The 18,041-nt window shown below is 45.9% G+C and overlaps 1 protein-coding gene across 1 annotated transcript; it reads left to right on the top strand.

Annotated features, from left to right (window-relative positions):
* Positions 1-1,814: 1,814 nt before the first annotated feature.
* On the top strand, positions 1,815-17,304 carry c1qtnf12 (C1q and TNF related 12). The gene is made up of 8 exons (XM_076984136.1): positions 1,815-2,430; positions 9,634-9,738; positions 9,981-10,092; positions 10,472-10,653; positions 12,720-12,828; positions 13,573-13,666; positions 15,950-16,028; positions 16,108-17,304. The coding sequence occupies exons 1-8, from the start codon at positions 2,257-2,259 to the stop codon at positions 16,204-16,206; spliced, it is 954 nt and encodes a 317-aa protein (XP_076840251.1). The 5' UTR covers positions 1,815-2,256; the 3' UTR covers positions 16,207-17,304.
* Positions 17,305-18,041: the final 737 nt, after the last annotated feature.

An 18,041-nucleotide genomic window follows, 5' to 3' on the forward strand; every position in this document is an offset into this window, starting at 1 on the left:
GGTTGTAGTGCAGGTTGAGTCCGGAGTAATTCCTGGTTTTCACCCTGCTTTTCAACGACGTTAATTGAAGGAACGATCATGGATCTATTATCTGTAGTTCCTGCCCAAATTGAACTTTAGTATTTAAATGACCCCTAGATGGCGCCACTGCCAATAATTTGTACTTTTGATACGTCATTAAAATGGGATGGTCAAGTTCTAGCCACCAGAGGGAGACAGAGTATTAAGGATGATGAGGTTTTTAAGCGCCACCACTTTCATGCAAATGAAGTTTTCATATGTTCCTTAAAAAGCTTTAGCAAATAACACTTGACTTCCTGTTTTCGAATTATAACCTCTGTAATAAATTCTAATCTGTTATACTTATAAATTGACACGGTACTCTTCCTTAATCTAAGATCTCTTAATAGGCTTACCGTTTGCTAATCAGTAATTATACATTTCGAAATCATAGTCGTAGTGTTACAGGCCTTAGTCACCTATAGCATTTATTTGTTTGTTTCTCAGGAACATATGAGCTCAGCCCAGACAAACACTACCATGTTTATTTTTTCCTCACTGAATGAAAGATTTCTTTCTGAATAAAATGTGTCCCTAAGAAAAACATGAACTAGAGCTAAGAAAGAAAAGTTAATGTTTGCGACAAGGAACTATTCTGACTTGGAGATATTTTGAGTTTAAAATGATAAAGTGATATGATAAAAAAATGATAATGATAAAATGCAAAGTGAGCAGTTCATTAATTTGAGTTGTGGAGCAGTACACTGGCTCTGAAAGAAAGAAAGAAAGAAAGAAAGAAAGAAAGAAAGAAAGAAAGAAAGAAAGAAAGAAAAGTATGCTTGGCTTTTCTTCATCAGTAGTTCAAATTCTCAGGGGCTTTATGACATATGTATTACCACTACCTTGGAGTAGAATAGCACACACACACACACACACACACACACACACACACACACACACACACACACACACACACACACACACACACACACACACACACACACACACACAGTCTTCCAAAGCAGTTCTGCCTTGAGCTCTTACTTGAGCATTTCATCTGTGAGATAAAGCAGTGCTGAGCAACCCAGTGGGGCTGCCAATTTTACCGATGAGAAAAAAAAAGGAGCCAGCGGAATCAAAAAAAGTGAGGGAGGAGAAAAACGAGGGAGGAGAAAGACGAGGGAGGGGGGGAGGCAGGAGGGGAGGGAGGGCTGCACGATAAACTCTGCTGCGAGCTCTCCTGGAAGCTTTAGTCTGGGACTCTGGAGCAGGAGAGTGTGGAACAGGCAGCGTGTGGCGTGGAGGCGTGCAGCAGGATTGAGGTTACGCTCGCAGCTCTTCTGAGACGTCACGCCCACCGACTCGCTTGGCAACCTCGTGCGCGCGGGCCGCACCGGCGAGGGTCGGAGAAAACGCCGCAGTCGTCGCCGTCACTTCTGCTCAGGGGCGGCTGTGACGGGAACCTGTCTGCCCTCACGTCCCCCGTGCGAGGGAACGTGGCCAAACGGACGGCCCCGGGCCAAGACAACGGGATCGGCTCCGACGTCTCGTTCCATTTTCCCTTCATCTCGGCCTCCAGGAGCTGCACGAACGCAAATGGGCAGAGGACGCTCCGCTCAGAAGAGGGACTCGGGTTCGCCTGCTTCCACGAGCGTGGCCTTGGAGGGACTTCACCACACAGCGTGATTCAGGGAAAGAGCGCAGCAACCCCCCCCCCCGCCCCCCCCCCCCCCCCACCACCCCTGGCCCATCTCAGCCCCTGGTCCCTCCTCTGCGGGAGCCCCTGTGGTAACTCCCCCCCCCTCCCCCCCCCCCCCACCACCCCTCCAAAACACACACGCCCACCCCCTCGTGAGGTGGGAAAAGCGTGACAAATCTCACTAATGGGTTTATTTGCTGTCAGAGCAGCTGCGATGTGTCACTGCCCAGACTGCGCTGCTTGACACGTCTTTCTGGCGAGCGAGCCGAAGTCCACTCCACCGAAGGGAGTCTGAGGGTCCGCTGAACTGCCCACCGGCACCTCCGTCAACTCCAGCCTCCCTCCGTCTGGGTGGAGGAACGCTCCACACCCAAGCGCCTGCTCCTCACGCCGTTTCGTCCCCCGGGTTCCCCCTCCCATTACCTTCGACCACCCCCACCACCCTCATCCTCCCACCACAGGGGGGGGGGGAGACGATCGGCTCGTCCCCGGGTTCCGGACGTTGCGCTGCTCTGCCGTGGGCAGGGCTGGGGACCCGCCGCTCCGGGTGGCCGAAGATGCGCGTGTGGCTGCTGGCCCTGCTGGCGGTGGTGCTCGGGGGTCCGGCTGTGCTCCTGCGTGGGGTGGAGACGCGGAAGGTGAGGAAGAGGCCGAAGGAGCCCACCCCACAGCACACGGAGGCCTTCAACACCACACTGTCCAACAGCGAAGAGCTCGACGAGGTCCTGAAGGTATCAGCTTCCGTTCTTCTGTTTGCCATCTTCTCCTCTCATCTTCTCATCTTTAGGAGTTTCTCTCATCTTTGCTGCTTCTGAAACACAGAGGGAAACTGATGGCTGAGTACAGACAAACAATCACATCTTCACACCAAACTAAGTGCAGGGATATTGCTGCAAGCTGCTTTCACCCTGAAAGACAACGCAATTTATAACTGTAAAGTTAGGGTTTAATTTCCCGTTCATGTTTCACGTTTCAATGCTGTGGTGGACATCTTCTAATCTGACCGAGGTTGGCAAATGTTTTAAATTTCTTCAAAATAAGTGAAATTATGTTGCAGTGGAATATGTTCTTGGTGGTCTTTAAAGTACAACAGAAGCAGTGTGTCTAACTGTGTTTGTTCTTGTAGTTCATGTTTCAAAATGTGTTTAAACATTTTGCAAAGGCAAGATTTAGCTGTTAGCATAAACAGAGCAAGACAAAGCAAATTCAGATAATTTATATTCAGTCCAGGCACAGAAAAAAACTACTTCTAATAAATTTGAATAAACCATTGGAGCTGTTGGGGGTTCAACATGGATGAGAGAGCGAGAGAGAGAGAGAGAGAGAGAGAGAGTAGAGTTAATGTGTGAAGGTCAAAATGGATGAATGACTCAGGTATGGGAGGAATGTGCACTTGGGGTTCCTGATCAATGCATCCGTCCGTCCCCGTCGCTGTGGGGCTCCTCGTGTTCCTCCGGGCTGCAGCAGCATGAAGCCAAGCAGGCCTCGTTCACGTCGGGGCGCATGAGCTGAAGATGATGGTCCAGTACTCATGAGTGCTGCGTTTGCTGTTAATATTGAACAGGGCTCCTTGGTGACCATGAAACATCCATTTGTGGTGGCTTGTAATGGAGGTTTGCACACATGCCTTCACACCCTTAGGCACCAGCATGACGAATGCTTTGCTTTATCAATCCTATGTTTATCTATTTCCCCAGTACTGTTTAGATATAGAGGTTTCCAGGAACCGTGGAACTTCTCTCTCTCTGTCAGGCCACCCATTGTGTTGGGACTGTTAAGTACCCCCTGAATCTCCACCTGCATACCAACATAACAATTCATGGTTAGTATAATTTAGTAGGCTTGTTCACAGCAGTGAGTGAGACACGTTGGTGAGACACCTCGCTCTTTGTGCAGTGGGCCTCGTTTGGCTGTCTCACTGCTGCCTGTTTGTCTGACTTGGTTGGCCCGGTAAGATGGTGGGTCACTTTGGGTCAGTCCACTTTGTGGTTGCACCACACTGACATGTCTGCGTTCTCTCTTCGTCGGCCGCTGTCAGTGGCTCCATTATCTCCTCCTCTTCCTCCTCTTCTTCTCCTAACCCTCTTCTTCCCCCGCGGCTTGTTGCGGTCCGGCACAGGCAGGCTGCCATGATGTCATTCCTGGGAAAGTTTAGGTGGGGGGAGATATTTAAAGAGCTTTGGTGGGGCTGCTTCCCAGCCCATTGATTCTGTCATTGTTAGGCCAGCCTGACTCCGCTGTGTCTGGGACATCCGATAGAGGCGGTACGGTGCCCTGTCAGGGAAAAAAAGAACGAAAAAAAGAGTGACTGGGGCAGCAGGCCTTGTAAGCCCCTCACAAAGCCCCACAGAAAGAGTCTTGAAAGAGGACACCTCGGGGAGGATTAGCCCCCCCCCCCACCCCCACACCCCCTTGCTTACATTCTTTTTCATCTTGTCCCAGTGTGATCGGAGAGTAATGACATAATCACGCTAAGACGCTGTGTTATGCCAGAATGTGCCACTGCCAAAGAGCCCCCCCCCCCCCCCCCCACCACCATTGCCGACTGGGGAGTTAAGCTGGCATTTCAGGTTTATGGACGGAGGATCACTTTCAGGGCTTCAGAACAAGCTAAATGGCACTGAAGGAAGAGATACAGAAACTTTATATAAATTCTGATCTCGGTTTAGATTAAACAGAGCTCGTCGTTTTTATGTCTTGCACTGTTTACGGCTTATATGCAAACACTATGTAAATATCACAGGCCTCATGCCTAAGAAACAAAATAAATCAGTGCCTGATTGTTACCAGGTGAATAAAATCTTTAATTGAAGAAATCATATCAATTTTATTCTGCAAGATTGCAAGATGCCAATTTCATTAATATGAAGGTCTCACTTTTAGTGTGCAGCCTTAACAGGTGTTTTACCTTAACAGGTAAAACGCTTTTTTTTAACTCCACCTCACAACTCTTCACGTCTGCCGTGTTTACAAAGCCATCGCAGTTCCAAAACCACGGCGACAGGCTTCACAACTGGCATTGGAGGTGCCAGAATCATCACAGGTTCACGGCGTCGTAATGCGAGACGTGACATTTTGGGGGAAACGCTCCATCAGACCTACCGCAGATAAAAAAGGGGGAAATGAGCGCCCCTGTAAAATCGATATCTCAACACTGTAATTTCCGCACAAAAGCAGGTGTGATGTTCTCCTCAGACCCTTGACAGCCGTTGTGAGGAGGAGGGCAGGGCGGCACTGCAGATCTCATAATAGGCCTTGTGGCTTAGCCGCCGCACATGTCTTCACTAGCAAGGAATGCACGCTCGACGTACATGTATCTATACGCCGTTTACACTGGTGAGAAACTCAAACCAACACTGGGCCTTCTTGCACTAACGTGGATCCCGACTGCTGAAAGCCGGATGAGATTCCCAGCACGTAGCCTGCAGCGTGCGGATGCGGGCTCGCTCATGGTGTAAGTGAGACTCAGCCTGCTTTGTTGTCAGTGATTTAACGAGCGGAGGGTCTAAGTGGGAGACTCTCCAACTTTCCCCTGGACTAATAACAGCAGTTAACTGCCTGTTTCACTGTGTACGTAGGAATGTGATGAAAGCAACTTTATGGTGACTGACAAATATTCGGCATATGCATGAGAGAGAGAGAGAGAGAGAGAGAGAGAGAGGGAGGGAGAGAGTGTGAGAGAGAGAGGGAGGGAGGGAGGGAGAGAGTGTGAGAGAGAGGGAGGGAGAGAGAGAGAGACTGTATCTATCGCCCATTTGGAGTGTATTAGTTGTCAGACCTCAATGCATTTGGGCTGGAATTACAAAATAATGAGCGTCTCCATAATGAAGACTTCAGTGGGTCTGTTACCTGTGATGAGGGGCCTCTCGCGTGGCACTGGTCCAAATGATCATTTCTCTTTTGTATCACTGTGCCGGCTTCCAAAACGTAATTACTCGGTACCAACAGAAAGCTTAATTGCAGGTCCGACTCAGAGGCGTGACGTGAACGCCAGCGTATAACCAGAGCTGTAAATCTGTCCGCCGACCCGTAAAAGATCCGCTTTAGGAACACAACAGTTGTCCCACTTTGTTCTCGCTTTGCACGTAGCATTTGTTTCTCTGCATGGTCGCCGGGCTCCAGACAGAAGCGGGCGGCATCAAAGGTGGCGGATGGCGTCCAGCCTGACTCGCAACCAATCACCTTCTCTGCTCCCACCGCTAGCGAGAGGCTTCGGAGCAGAACCGAGCCTGAACGCACACACACACACCCACTCTCCCCTGCCATCAAAGATGGAGGGGGAGGAGGATGGGGGGGGGGGGGGGGGGTCCGTGCGAGAGACCACAGCTCGGACGCCCCCATCACCCCCCCCATGTTGTATACCACACCCACCTGTGCCGTCTGCAGGCCGAGAGATGCTGGTGACTCGGCCACCTTTGCCTGTGCCAGTTCGCTTTACCGAGCCAGGCGGTGCTATTTTTGGGCTTTGCCCATCTTCCGTGCTCCACGCATAGCTTCTGACGTTTTATATAAATAGAAACAGAAAACACGGGTGTTGCTCAGCCTGGCGTAATGGCAGAATGTTTGGAATATGACAGCTTGTAAAGACTCGGCGCTATATTTATGTGATATTTAGTCTAGTTTGTACAGGCTGTGTGCGTGCATAGATCTAATTATGGGCTTCAGAGCGGGTGGAAAAAATTAGGCCTAATACATTACCATGGCAAGATGGCTTGAACTTCAGCGTATTGTCGCAACCAAGCTGATAGTCACAACATGGAAGTAAAGTCCAAACAATTATTAGGACTCCACAGTGTTGTGGATGTGGTGGTTCGTCGTGGACTTTTGCTTCTAGACTGCACCACCCTCTTGTGCTGCTCAAATATAAACAATTTTTCAAATTCCCTTTACATGTTAAACAAACATTCAGAAGCCGAACATTGTCGAGGACTCAGTGGGGTTTATTGTTCTGAGGCCATGCGAGAAAAGGTCTTTGGTCTGACATAAATGTCCTAAGTGATCAAAGAAGGACATTCTAGCACATCACAGACACGTGGCCAGTCCATGAGCGATGACAGAGAAGGTACTTGCTCAAATCTACTGATATACAAGTATTATTGCCAGCTTGTTCACCAAGTTCGTGACAAAATGTTTTAAAAACAAAACTAGGTTACTGGTGTTTTTCTCGTAAAACCACCAAAGCCAAATGTAAAAAAGATCAAAAGCGATGTTAAGCAATTTCTTATTCGTTTAGCAAATTTTGCTGTCAAATTACTTATGTAGATTTATGCACATCACATAGTTTTAACTAATCATGCATTGGTATTTAACTTCTGCACTGCGATATAACTTTAGCGGTTGGAGCTAAGAGTCTCTCTGTCCCCAGCGTCCCCACTGGACACCTCTAATATATGTTTTATTATGCAGGTTTGCACTGGAGGCCGTCTGGAGGTCTTTTTTCAGCAGGAGGTTTATATTAGTTCGTTTAGTTCTTCACCTCCGCTTTGCTTTTCTTCATGAACCATAATGCAATGTTTGGCAACCTTGCCTGAAAACCCACCGACATTTTAACCAACACTAACCAAAATAATCAAAGAAAAGCTCCTTAAAAGGTGGAATTATGCAGAGATAGTTTCTCAAACCCATCGTCCCGTATTCTCTCCCAACCTCCTCATACACATATTGACATAACTAGGTTCTGCATGCTACTGTGTGAAAGATGCATCACAAACAAGACCATAAAGATCAAACACGGGCGCTTTGGCACTGGCGTTATCCGGGCTTGAAACCGATCTGCGCCTCGTCGGGGCATGGCGTCGTTAATTACGTGCTCAAGATCCAAAGCTTCTTCACAAGACAAAAATGACGAGCCTCCTCACCCCCTCGGGGCGTGACCCGGTTGATTTGCGCTTTGCAGGGCTGTTGTGTGGAGTTGCCTCCGCAAAGTCACACCAAACGCACGCGCTTTGTCTCGCCGCACGTGACAGAATCACGGCGCCTCCACACGCAGCTTTTGACTCCTTTCATTCCCGGTGCTTACGGGGAGCACTCGCACGCTCCACAGACCTCCAAGTGTTGACTAACTCAACTCAAAGTTTGGAGTGCTGCTTTCTGTGGACGTGTTGACGAGCTCACTGGCGAGGTTCAGAAGTTAAGCAGCCATGGAGCTCTGAGGAATAACGTGAGAAGCACCTCAGTTATACTTTTATTCATTTATTTCTTTGTTTGTTACTTACCAAATAAAACTTTCGGCCTTAATTTGACAATTTCAAATATTTTTGCTCCATTTGAAACTGGATCTTAAAATTGTCGTTTTAAAAAGCAACATTTACGACAGATCAGATTCCTGATAATTTTACGCGTTTATGTTTGTTTGCCTTAGCCTTTCCCCTTAGCGCTGCCAAAACTGATACGATTAGCTTTCAATGAGCATTCCGAAGAAGACACTAGAACAAAACGAGACCAATCACTCTCATGCACTGGTTGGAAAAGGTCTGAAGGACCGCCCTCCCTAGTAACAGTATCTTTACAATCAAGCAAACCTGTCTGTCTTTTATCTGTCTCTGGGCTACAAGAAAAACACAGTGACATCCAGAGTGCAAGAGGCTTGCGTCCTAGTTAAGTTGTTTATTTTGTCTATTGTCACACACACAAAAAAAGGAGACACAGAAAAAGTGATCCAGCCTTTTCATTCCAGAATATTAGATCAGAAAAAAACAAGGACTTACTTTGTTGCCACATAAAAAAAGAAAAGAGGCATGTTAGTTTAACAGATAAGTGATCCGCGTCTCGCTGCCAAACCTAAACAAATTCCTTTTCAAACAGCTCACCTCCACGGTTCTCCCGTATCTCTGTTTTTATCTCGTCTGTGGTCACTGATGGTTACAGAAGAATAAGAACAGAGTAAAGTCACATTTGTGGTTATTCAAATTCCAGCAGTCTTCATTTCACTTTAAGAGATGTATTTCAGCAGGTCTTTGGACGTAGGTCTTAGCTGTTGTCTGTGTCTTCATTCCAGAAATGCAGCTAATGATAGTTATATAGCTGTAGTGTGGTATATGTTTCTCTGTTCTCTCATTTTTGAAGCTATATAGATTTTTATGATCATAAAGCTTACAGCAAGCATACATTTGGAGCATTCGTGTAGTTGCTATGGTAATAGTAATGACTACATTTATTATAACCTCTATGTCAGTGAACAGGCTGACACTGAAAAATTCTGGTCTTTAGTGTTTCTGGTCTTCTGGTCTTTAGATATGTCTGCAACAGATGACACTTTCCATTTTGACTTATCTAATGTGTTGAATTGTAACCTATGTGCTTAGAGAAGAACCTACATGTCACTGGGTCTTGATGAACTGCCATGTTTTGCTGATGGAAAAGTTTGTGTTAGCAGAGATCGTTTTCAAAAGGGTTTTTTTCTTTTTCATTGGTGGAATAGGACATGTGTTGACACAGCACCTGACTGAATTGCAAAGAAGTAATTAAGGAAAGAGTAAAATCTTCATGTGAACATTGGATGCAGTGTGTTTGGCACATGGTAGCAAAACACACCACAAAACCCATGCCTTCATGATGGAGAGAGAGAGAGAGAGAGAGAGAGAGAGAGAGGGAGGCATGGAGCGCACTCACTTGCCTTAATGTCTGGCACCATTTAATAGTATCTTTAGGCAAGATTTTCCAATGAGCGTTTGTAGTCAGAAAATATGACTCAGTGGATTTAGTTATGTAGTTACAATACGTTTCACTGAGTGCCAATATGAGAATGATTCATTAGGACTGTTCTCAAAGGGTCATTGAGATTAACAATGAGAGTAAAAAATGTGTGAACACAGTCTCTAAGAAAATAGACGGATCTACGACATCTATGCATCCATCACTGAAAACAAAGTTTAAAAGTGACATGCATGCAAAACGTCTGTTTGCTCAGCGGTGTGACCACTGTTTCTTTGCAGGTCACTGAGGGTCATAGAGTGGACCCTCACGGCTCATGGATGGACTTCGTAAAGAGACCTGTTGGCAGCTTCCCAGGAAAGTGCCGGAAACGAAAACGGCCACTGGTACAAACCCGCACTTTCACGCGCTCATGTGCCAGACTCGTGATTTACACACTCAGCTCCCTATTAAGTGCTCCCTTTCACCCACGTGATTTACTACATAATTAAGATACGGAAACGTCACACATCGTTTTATTCTGTGACACAAATTTGCTCAGTACTTATTTTGCAGTGCTCACTGCACAAGGTCTTGAGTCAGACACTAGAGGCAGCAGGGCCCTCAGTGACACTGTGTTGTGTTTCAGCCCGGACCCCCAGGCCCCCCAGGTCCTCCAGGGCCCCAAGGGCCTCCTGGCGCTCCTGGTGCAGAGGTCACTCAAGAGGTTCTGTTGCAGGAGTTTAAAATGATGATCAAAGGTGAGCTCTGAAAACCCATATACATGGAATGCTTCACAAATCCTGTTACAATATGCAAAAGATGTAACATCCGAAACTACTGACATTTCCTGATTGTGCTGTTGAAAGAGTTTAATAGAAAAATCTGATCTAATAGAGAAATCTGAATAGAAAAATCACGCTCAGTTATGCATGCGAACAATTCTGTGTGCTACGTCGGCGCTCTCTGAGGTTTGCCAGTGCCTCATACATCTCCTTAACAACTAACATAAAACACTTTTATAGATGAGGAGTCAAGAGATGGCTGATGCTTTAGATGGACTCAGACTTTCATGTCACCATGGTTGTTAGAAGCGTTTTTTGAAACGGACAGTGATGCATGTCTCTGTGCTCCGGTCAGAGGCCACGGAGAGGAGGGCCACAGCAGACCGATCTGGGGGCCCCAGCCAGCTGCCCACATCTCTCAGGGCCTTAGAGGGCATGGGTTCCTACAGAAGGATCGAGGAGGCCTTCCACTGCAAACTCCGAGGCCCTGTGGTGGTGGAGAAGAAGACCCTGTCAGAGCTGCAAAACTTCCAGACAGTAAGAATTGGCGTTATGCATCAGACCGTGAAGACACACTCCACGTGTTCCAGTTGATCAAAAGCTTTTAAGTAGATGAATGTTTCGGGAGGTGATGTGCAGTCCTAGATAAATAATAAGTGCAACGATTTTTCTGTCCAATCGTCGGCTGAGGATGACGTACGATTGCTCTACTGTGCGTTCGTCTAACCCGACACAGCACTTCTGAAGGCCGAGCCTCTAACCACAATATCACGTAGCTTGCATGGAGGCAATAGTGTTTCTTCCACTATCTCTACGCATCCCCAACAGTCTTTTATCACCCGGTCTGTTTTTCTTTTCTCCATTGTTCTCTCAAGTCGCTATTTTATGGCTTATCTTCCCCGCCTGCATTACCTCACCACACGAGGCTCCCCTGCAGTCATATCTCGATATGGTCTTTATTCTTTAAGGTCATGAAACGCAGACGTGCATGAAAATGAAAACAGGTGGGCGACGGTCGAGGCTCTACAGCATCTGCTTTCAACCCTCCGCCGCGTGCAAAACAACCCAAAGAGTAAATCAATTAAGGCACAATCCAATCAAATGAAGAGCAGGTGAGGGCCCGAGACAGGGGCAGGTAAACCACAGTGGGGTATTTAAAACGGAGAAACGGTTATTTGCCCGAAACGTCAGCTCTGCCGGAGAGGTGACGGGGGTGAGTCCCGTAAACAGCAGGTTAAACCGCCGCCAACTAAAGGGATTTTAGTTTAGATTATTTTAGGGCAGCTTCCATTTGGCTGTAGGCTAAGCATTTTTTGTCCACTTGGAGACAGTTTCAGGAGAATTTCCGTTTAATCTGGACCACTGACGCACAGGCACAGCAAAACCTGTCCTAGTTATCTGGACACCAGGGCCCAGACACTCCAGATTAGCCGATCATCCGGGCAAGGCCAAACCTGTAGTCCTTGCAGTCCCCCCTGCAGAAAAACGTCTCCTTTTCCAAACGTGCCACACTGCTTTCTTGGCACTGCACAAAAGCCATTCTGTGTGGGATCTGGACCAGAGAGCAGCGGGGTAAAAATAGCCTGCGTTTGAAACGGCGCGCTGTTTCGAGGAAGAGCTTTGGCCTGTGACACTGACGGAGCTGGCGTGAGGAAGCCAGACGCGGGCATATACGGAAAGCGGAGGGGGGGGGGGGGGACATTGTGATTTGTGAAGTGCCCCCTCCAGCAGGAATGGAAAAGTAGGCCTTTGATGAATGTACACACGATTCCCCCCATAGCTGCAGAGCCAAGAGTCTCACGGCACACACTCCACAGAGAGAGCACCAGGAGTGAAAAGGTGCATGATTTCTTACCAGTCAGACAATACGTGCCTAGCTGGAACAGAGTTATAAATTGCATATATAAGGAGGGGTGATTTTTCCCACAATAAGTAAATTTATATTTTCTTTTTGTTGTGCGTGAGAAGGTCGCACGAGACATAATTCATTGTCTCAGTGTGTCCGTTTCAAATCTTTTACACCACAAACAATAGTCATAAACTGTTTTATATGGTAAATATGCATTTAATTGTTTGCATATTCATTCGTACTTCAATATACTTCAATGTCAGAACAGAATATCTGTAGTGAAGCAAAGCTGAGTTCGTATTTTAATGCAGATCTCAAAGCCATTTTGGTGGATTCTTCAGTAAAGCTGCCTGGCACAGCTGGCTCACACTGTGATGATCAAAAACAGAATTCTAGGCTTCTTGGCAGATTCCCACATACTTCTGAACATTTAACTGCAATAACCTCCCAAACCGACCCCTCAGAACGATGTATTTTGTAACAGTGTATGTGGGGTTATTAAATTGTGGAGTTAGATATTTTTTTTTCTTTTTGCATTCTTTAAACATTTCATATTTTGGAATGTCCCCGCCACACTCAGTGTACTGACAGTCCTCTGCCGAGTTTATGCTCTGTCTTGTTAGTCTGAGGGGCAATGATTGGGGATTTTGAGGGCTTCTGCTGCCATTTTGTTGCTCTCCAAGTAGGAACTGATAGTTTGGTGACTGGTGTTTATTGCAGCCCTCAGTAATTCCCTCCTGTCTCCTACCTCCAGCCTCCTGCCAAAGGTGCCTTCCTCCGGGGAACAGGGATGAACGAATCCACCGGCCGATTCACGGCACCCATCGCTGGAATTTATCAGTTCTCTGCCAACGTGCACATTGGTATGAAGCGCCCCTCTACACACCTACTGCAGGAATCTCAGTTGTTTTTTTTTCTTCATGCATGGAAATGTCACTTGGAGGCATGAACGGTGATAGATTCACATTGTTCTCGTGCTGCGTTCTGTCCTCGTGCTACACGCACCTCTCCCAAAACTCATCAGATAGCGCAAAAGCAGGTAAACTGGAGAGGTACGTCTGCCCCTCTCAAAAAAACGGACGAGAAACGTGGACGGCGCGATCGTAAGCACAGAGCCTCGCCCTCGTCTGTGCGCAGCGTCTGAGATGGAGGCTTGTGGGTCTCCCTCTGGCTTAATCCATCTTCACAGAGAGGCGGCCATGCATGGTTTTGGTTAAATAAGCCCCTGGGCACCAGCCAAATAAATTCTTCTAACTTCTGGTGCCATCTTCCAGCTCCTAGCAACAGGGATCCCTCTACAGATTGAGAAACCCTGCAGCACTCGTGCCGCTTGGACCCGTTCTCCGTTCTGGAGGTCTAGTGTGACCTGCTGGGTCACAGGCGCAGTGTTCTAGCATATACAGTGTTCCATAAAATACCTTTATGTTTATACTACTGATGATACTGCGCAGGCTTTAAGCCGTGTTTAATTCAGCGATAATTCCCCCCCCCCCCCCCCCCCCCCCCCTTCATTCTTCAGTGGGCCGTCGGAACGAGCCAAAGCTTCGGGGAGTGGAGGTTCCCTCTCCTGTTCTACCCTGAAGGTAACGTGTGTGTTATCTCCGCAGACCACAGCGAGGTGAAGAGAAGCAAAAGCCAGCTGAGGGCCCGGGACAACGTGAGGGTTCTCATCTGCATCGAGTCCCTGTGCCACAGATACACGTGAGTGTGGTCTATTCTTACCACACACGTGAATGTGCTTTATTCTTACCAGACAGAGATATGTACACTTAATTTATTAGTTTAAGTATGCCTATGAAGTTGTGTGTTCAGTCTCCTTTGGCCCCTGTGGCTATATTCACAACCCACATCCCCAAAGCTATGAGATTTAGATGGGTTGACCAGAAAGGTGTTCTGACTTCTTGTGTATGAAATGTGTTATAAAAATATAAAATCCCTTCCCTTTCATCTTCACTCGCCATAGTTTCTGTTGCTATAGGCCAGCAAGGCAAAGTGTGATAAACCTTTGTTTCTAGACAGCATATTGCACACCAGAACATATATTGGACATTCTTCTCCTGTGCTTGCTGCCATGATTTTGACCGATCCAGAAGCTCTCACTTTCTGCGATATTGTTGGCTGTGTGTGTAGCACTGACTTTCATGCCAAGTCACTACAGTCACTACATTTCGACCATTTCAATGCTCAGCATGAAACAAACTCATTGTACGAACACAGGAATGCCTGGTTCATACTGGTTCATACTGGTTCGACCGCCAGCTTGAGTAAGGGTTCTCGTTCCTCAGAGTAACTTGGTAGGTGGGGCGTAATGGAGAAATCTGTTAATGCTACATCAGGTGTAATTCTGCTGTTAACCAATTGATGCTTCTTGTCACGTTCAGTTGCATCAGAATGAGTGTGTAGTTAATGTCAGCTCTGTTAAGACCATGTAGGAGACATCTACGCTGATACCAGCAATTTTGGTTGCCTATAAAAGTTGCCAATAAAATATCCCTCAAGAATCCCTTAATTTGGTCAAATGCTCAATTTTCTCTGTTTCCATAGACCACATCCATATATACATAAATGCATGTACAGCCACACAGAAGTGCATCACTTTCAATGATAATTAGTATTTTTCTTTTTGGATGCTTTTAGAATTAAGACCATATGGTTCTTATTTCAGACAAGTAAACGCATGTCATAAAAGTCCTGTTACAGAATCAAACAAAAATTACTTGAGTTTAAGAAGAATAAAGCTAATCGGGAGAGAAGTGTAGAAGTGTATAAGGGTAGAAGTGTATAAGGGTAGAAGTGTAGAAGTGTAAAAGGGTAGAAGGGTAGGGCAGAACCAGGCAGATCCCCAAGTCAGCTTAATAAACTATTTGTTAGTGTTGCACAAGATATGCTGTGCTAAGACATATTGGACGCTTCGTCAAGGTGTGCTGGTGCCAGCTCCCCTTTGGCAGGTTTTATAGGCTGTAAAGGAAGATGTTCGTTCCGCCCTGTGTGGAAGCAGCGAAGCATTTGCTGTCCTGAAGAAGAATGGTCCTTCAAAATGGACCTGAACCTCTAGTCTGGGCTGGTCACCTCACCAAACTTTATAATCCTAGTTACTCTTAGCAACCTGGTGGGTGGGATGAGGTGGGGAATGTTTGCAGAACTTTGTCTGAAGTGGTATGGGTTTATGTCGGTATTATGTACTTCTCTAATAATATAACTCTGCAATGTATTAATATTGTCCGAGCAAACATCTCAAAATGCACCAGTCTGCCATGGCACAGTATACCGTTCTCAGTTAAAAAAAATTAACAGTTATTTGTCAACAACTAACGCTAGGACAGTGCAATGAAACAGATGAACAGTTTGCATCAATCTGGATTAGGGAAGCTTCTAGCATGACAGCAGGCTATGACCAGGAGTCCTGTGTTGGTCTCGATTGATAAGGGTTCTCTACTTTCTGATCTAGTGGGGGTAGATGCTCTGGCTTAAGATGAGATTAACTAACCAATGTAGATTAGGAGTCCCGCATGCACGACACATCATATCTCCAGCCTGGCTCTCAACCAGATGATGTGCCATTTCTGTGATTTTAAGAGCGGGATTGAGTTTGAATCACGACCTTGCCTATAGTTAGCTAGCTAGCTAAACTCATAACCAGTATAATCATCTGAGCCCTCATATTCAAAAATGCATCTAGTTAAACGAACAAAGCTTATTTTTGATTACTGAAAATTAGGGATGCACCAAAATTGAATTTCTTGGGCTGAAACAATAATTGATAACCAATTAACTGAGAACCAATAACCTTGTTGTGGCCAAGGCATGTAGATGCCCCAGATAAAGAGTTGTAAAGCGTTGTCTAGGAAACACTAACACAACAAACCTGTGGTAAATGTACACATGAAAAAATGTCTACACGTAAATACATGTACGCACGTAAACAGATCAGGGTGGTTTTGATCAAGATGAATAATTGCTTTCGCTTCTTTAACTTTTACGTAGGTCTTTGGAGATGATTGTGGGCTTGGAGAGTAACAGCAAGATATTTACCGTGTACGTTCATGGATTACTGGAGCTACAGGTGAGTAGCTTGGTGCCGTTAATCCTCACACACACGGTTCGACATGACCTTTAACGACGCTGTTCTTCTCCTTCTGTAGGCTGGCCAGTACACCTCTATATTTGTGGACAATGCGGTTGGAGCCTCCATTACAATACAGAACGGCTCTGATTTCATGGGCATGCTTCTGGGGCTGTAGTCTTCTCACGCTCTGCTCCCGTGACTGCTACGCTTCTGTTTGGACTTCCATCAACACCTTGTGAGACGGCAGGCGGAGTGGGGGGATGGTGCCCCCCCAAGCCCAACTGTGACGGGACTGATCCGCCCTGCGGAGCGTGGCGTGTAATGGGGTTCGGAACGGCTCTGGGGGAAAAGGACACCTTGGAGGGATTCTTCCGTCACTGTTAGGGTGAAGAACAAATCGTGGATCCGTACTGTTGTTTTGGTCTCTAGACGTGCCATGGAGGCTTGTGTTGTCTGAGGTTTTCATGCACAATCCGAGCAATGCTTTATTATAAAATTCTAAGAATATGATATTAAGCAGAATTTATTTTTTGATATATATGCAGTATATGTATACAGTATATATGATATAACTAAATATGTATGTGCCATTGATGTCCTCTGATAGTGATTTATCAGCTCAAAATGTCATTGGACTGCTTCAACAAACCTTTGCTATGAGAGACTGAGCAGAGCAGAGACTGAGACATGGTGAACATTGCCTTATCTCTGTGAGAGATGGGTCATGCCATGGTTATACTTCCATATGCATACACATTTGCATTGTTGATTACACAATGAAACAAACCGCATTGCACTGGACATCTCCCGAAAATCATTTTGGTACGAGAAAATGAATCACTACGTTGATGACAAAGGACAGAATTGCCGGTGAATTGCCGGAGATCACAATGAGCCAATGCTGGCTTCATCTAACCTTCATGCTTACTGGTGGACGCACTTCCAGATAAGAGCTGGGGTTTCGTATGTTGCGTGACTACCGTGTCAGACGTGCCGGTTCCTGAGACGCAGAACACGTCAGCTAGAAGCACGCTCACGACCATAAGCTGTTTGATTTTTTATTTTATTTTTTTATATAAAAGTAGCTTTGCTTTTATATTTAATGTTGAGTATAACAGGATAATGTGCATATATGAGTACCTGTAGAATTGAACAAAGTATTTATGTAAATGTATCAGTAAATATAACTAAAAGGCATGAAACAGTGGGCTTCTCTAGACCCAATAGGATGTCATTATAAGTGTAAAGTGAATAAATCTCCATTTTGAGCACATATACGTTTCTTGTACTGAAGTGCAATAAATGTAGTGTATAGTAAATGTAAAGTTTTGGGGGATTAAATTATGATTAATATCCTTCAATCATCTTTGGTCCAGAAAAGGGTTTGTGCTGTCAGGATTTCATAATCATACTGCAAGGGGACGACGCTGTTGAACAAAATGGAAAATCTCAAGTGGAAAATGCGTCTTTGGGTCATTTGCATTGTAAATATCCCAGAATGCCTCGCATACCTTGGTGAACAGAAGTAGTTCTGCCAGTAAGATTGCGGCCTACAGTCTGGACACACCGCAGCGTGATTTGGGAAATCCAATCTCAGTGTCATTTAGAAGCAAAAAAACATGAATGTGACACTGTTTATTTATGCATACATTTCTCTTTTTTTCTATCTTCTTTTTTGGCGCCTGTCTGTTTCCAGACTTGTGGTTTCTTCTCGTTCAAATCCCACGCCACTGTGAGCTCAGGCCCGAGTCAATGGGTCTTTTTGTTTTTCCTGCTTATTCACACACAAGTTGTCGGTCAAGAGAAAGAAGCTGTCCAATGAAGCAAGTTGGCACAAGATGCCCAATACTAGATTTCACACAAAAAGCGTCTAATATAACGTTTTCGTACAAGGTACTTGGAAGTGGTTTCTCTCTGTGTACTCATCATTTAAAAGATGATTTACACTCAAAGCCTGTCAGAGAGCTTCATGTTTTGCGCATTTCGAATTTCGCCTCTTTGATGGGTGCA

This window comes from Brachyhypopomus gauderio, chromosome 21 (genome assembly GCF_052324685.1).
Source record: "Brachyhypopomus gauderio isolate BG-103 chromosome 21, BGAUD_0.2, whole genome shotgun sequence".
Lineage (NCBI taxonomy): Eukaryota > Metazoa > Chordata > Actinopteri > Gymnotiformes > Hypopomidae > Brachyhypopomus > Brachyhypopomus gauderio.

What these genes read in the sequence shown, in the direction of transcription:
- c1qtnf12 (XM_076984136.1), top strand. Translation starts at nt 2,257, where the DNA reads ATGCGCGTGTGGCTGCTGGCCCTGCTGGCGGTGGTGCTCGGGGGTCCG. An exon ending in AGCTCGACGAGGTCCTGAAG is followed by an intron (nt 2,431 to 9,633) that starts GTATCAGCTTCC and finishes GTTTCTTTGCAG; the next exon opens with GTCACTGAGGGTCATAGAGT. An exon ending in GTTTAAAATGATGATCAAAG is followed by an intron (nt 10,093 to 10,471) that starts GTGAGCTCTGAA and finishes TGCTCCGGTCAG; the next exon opens with AGGCCACGGAGAGGAGGGCC.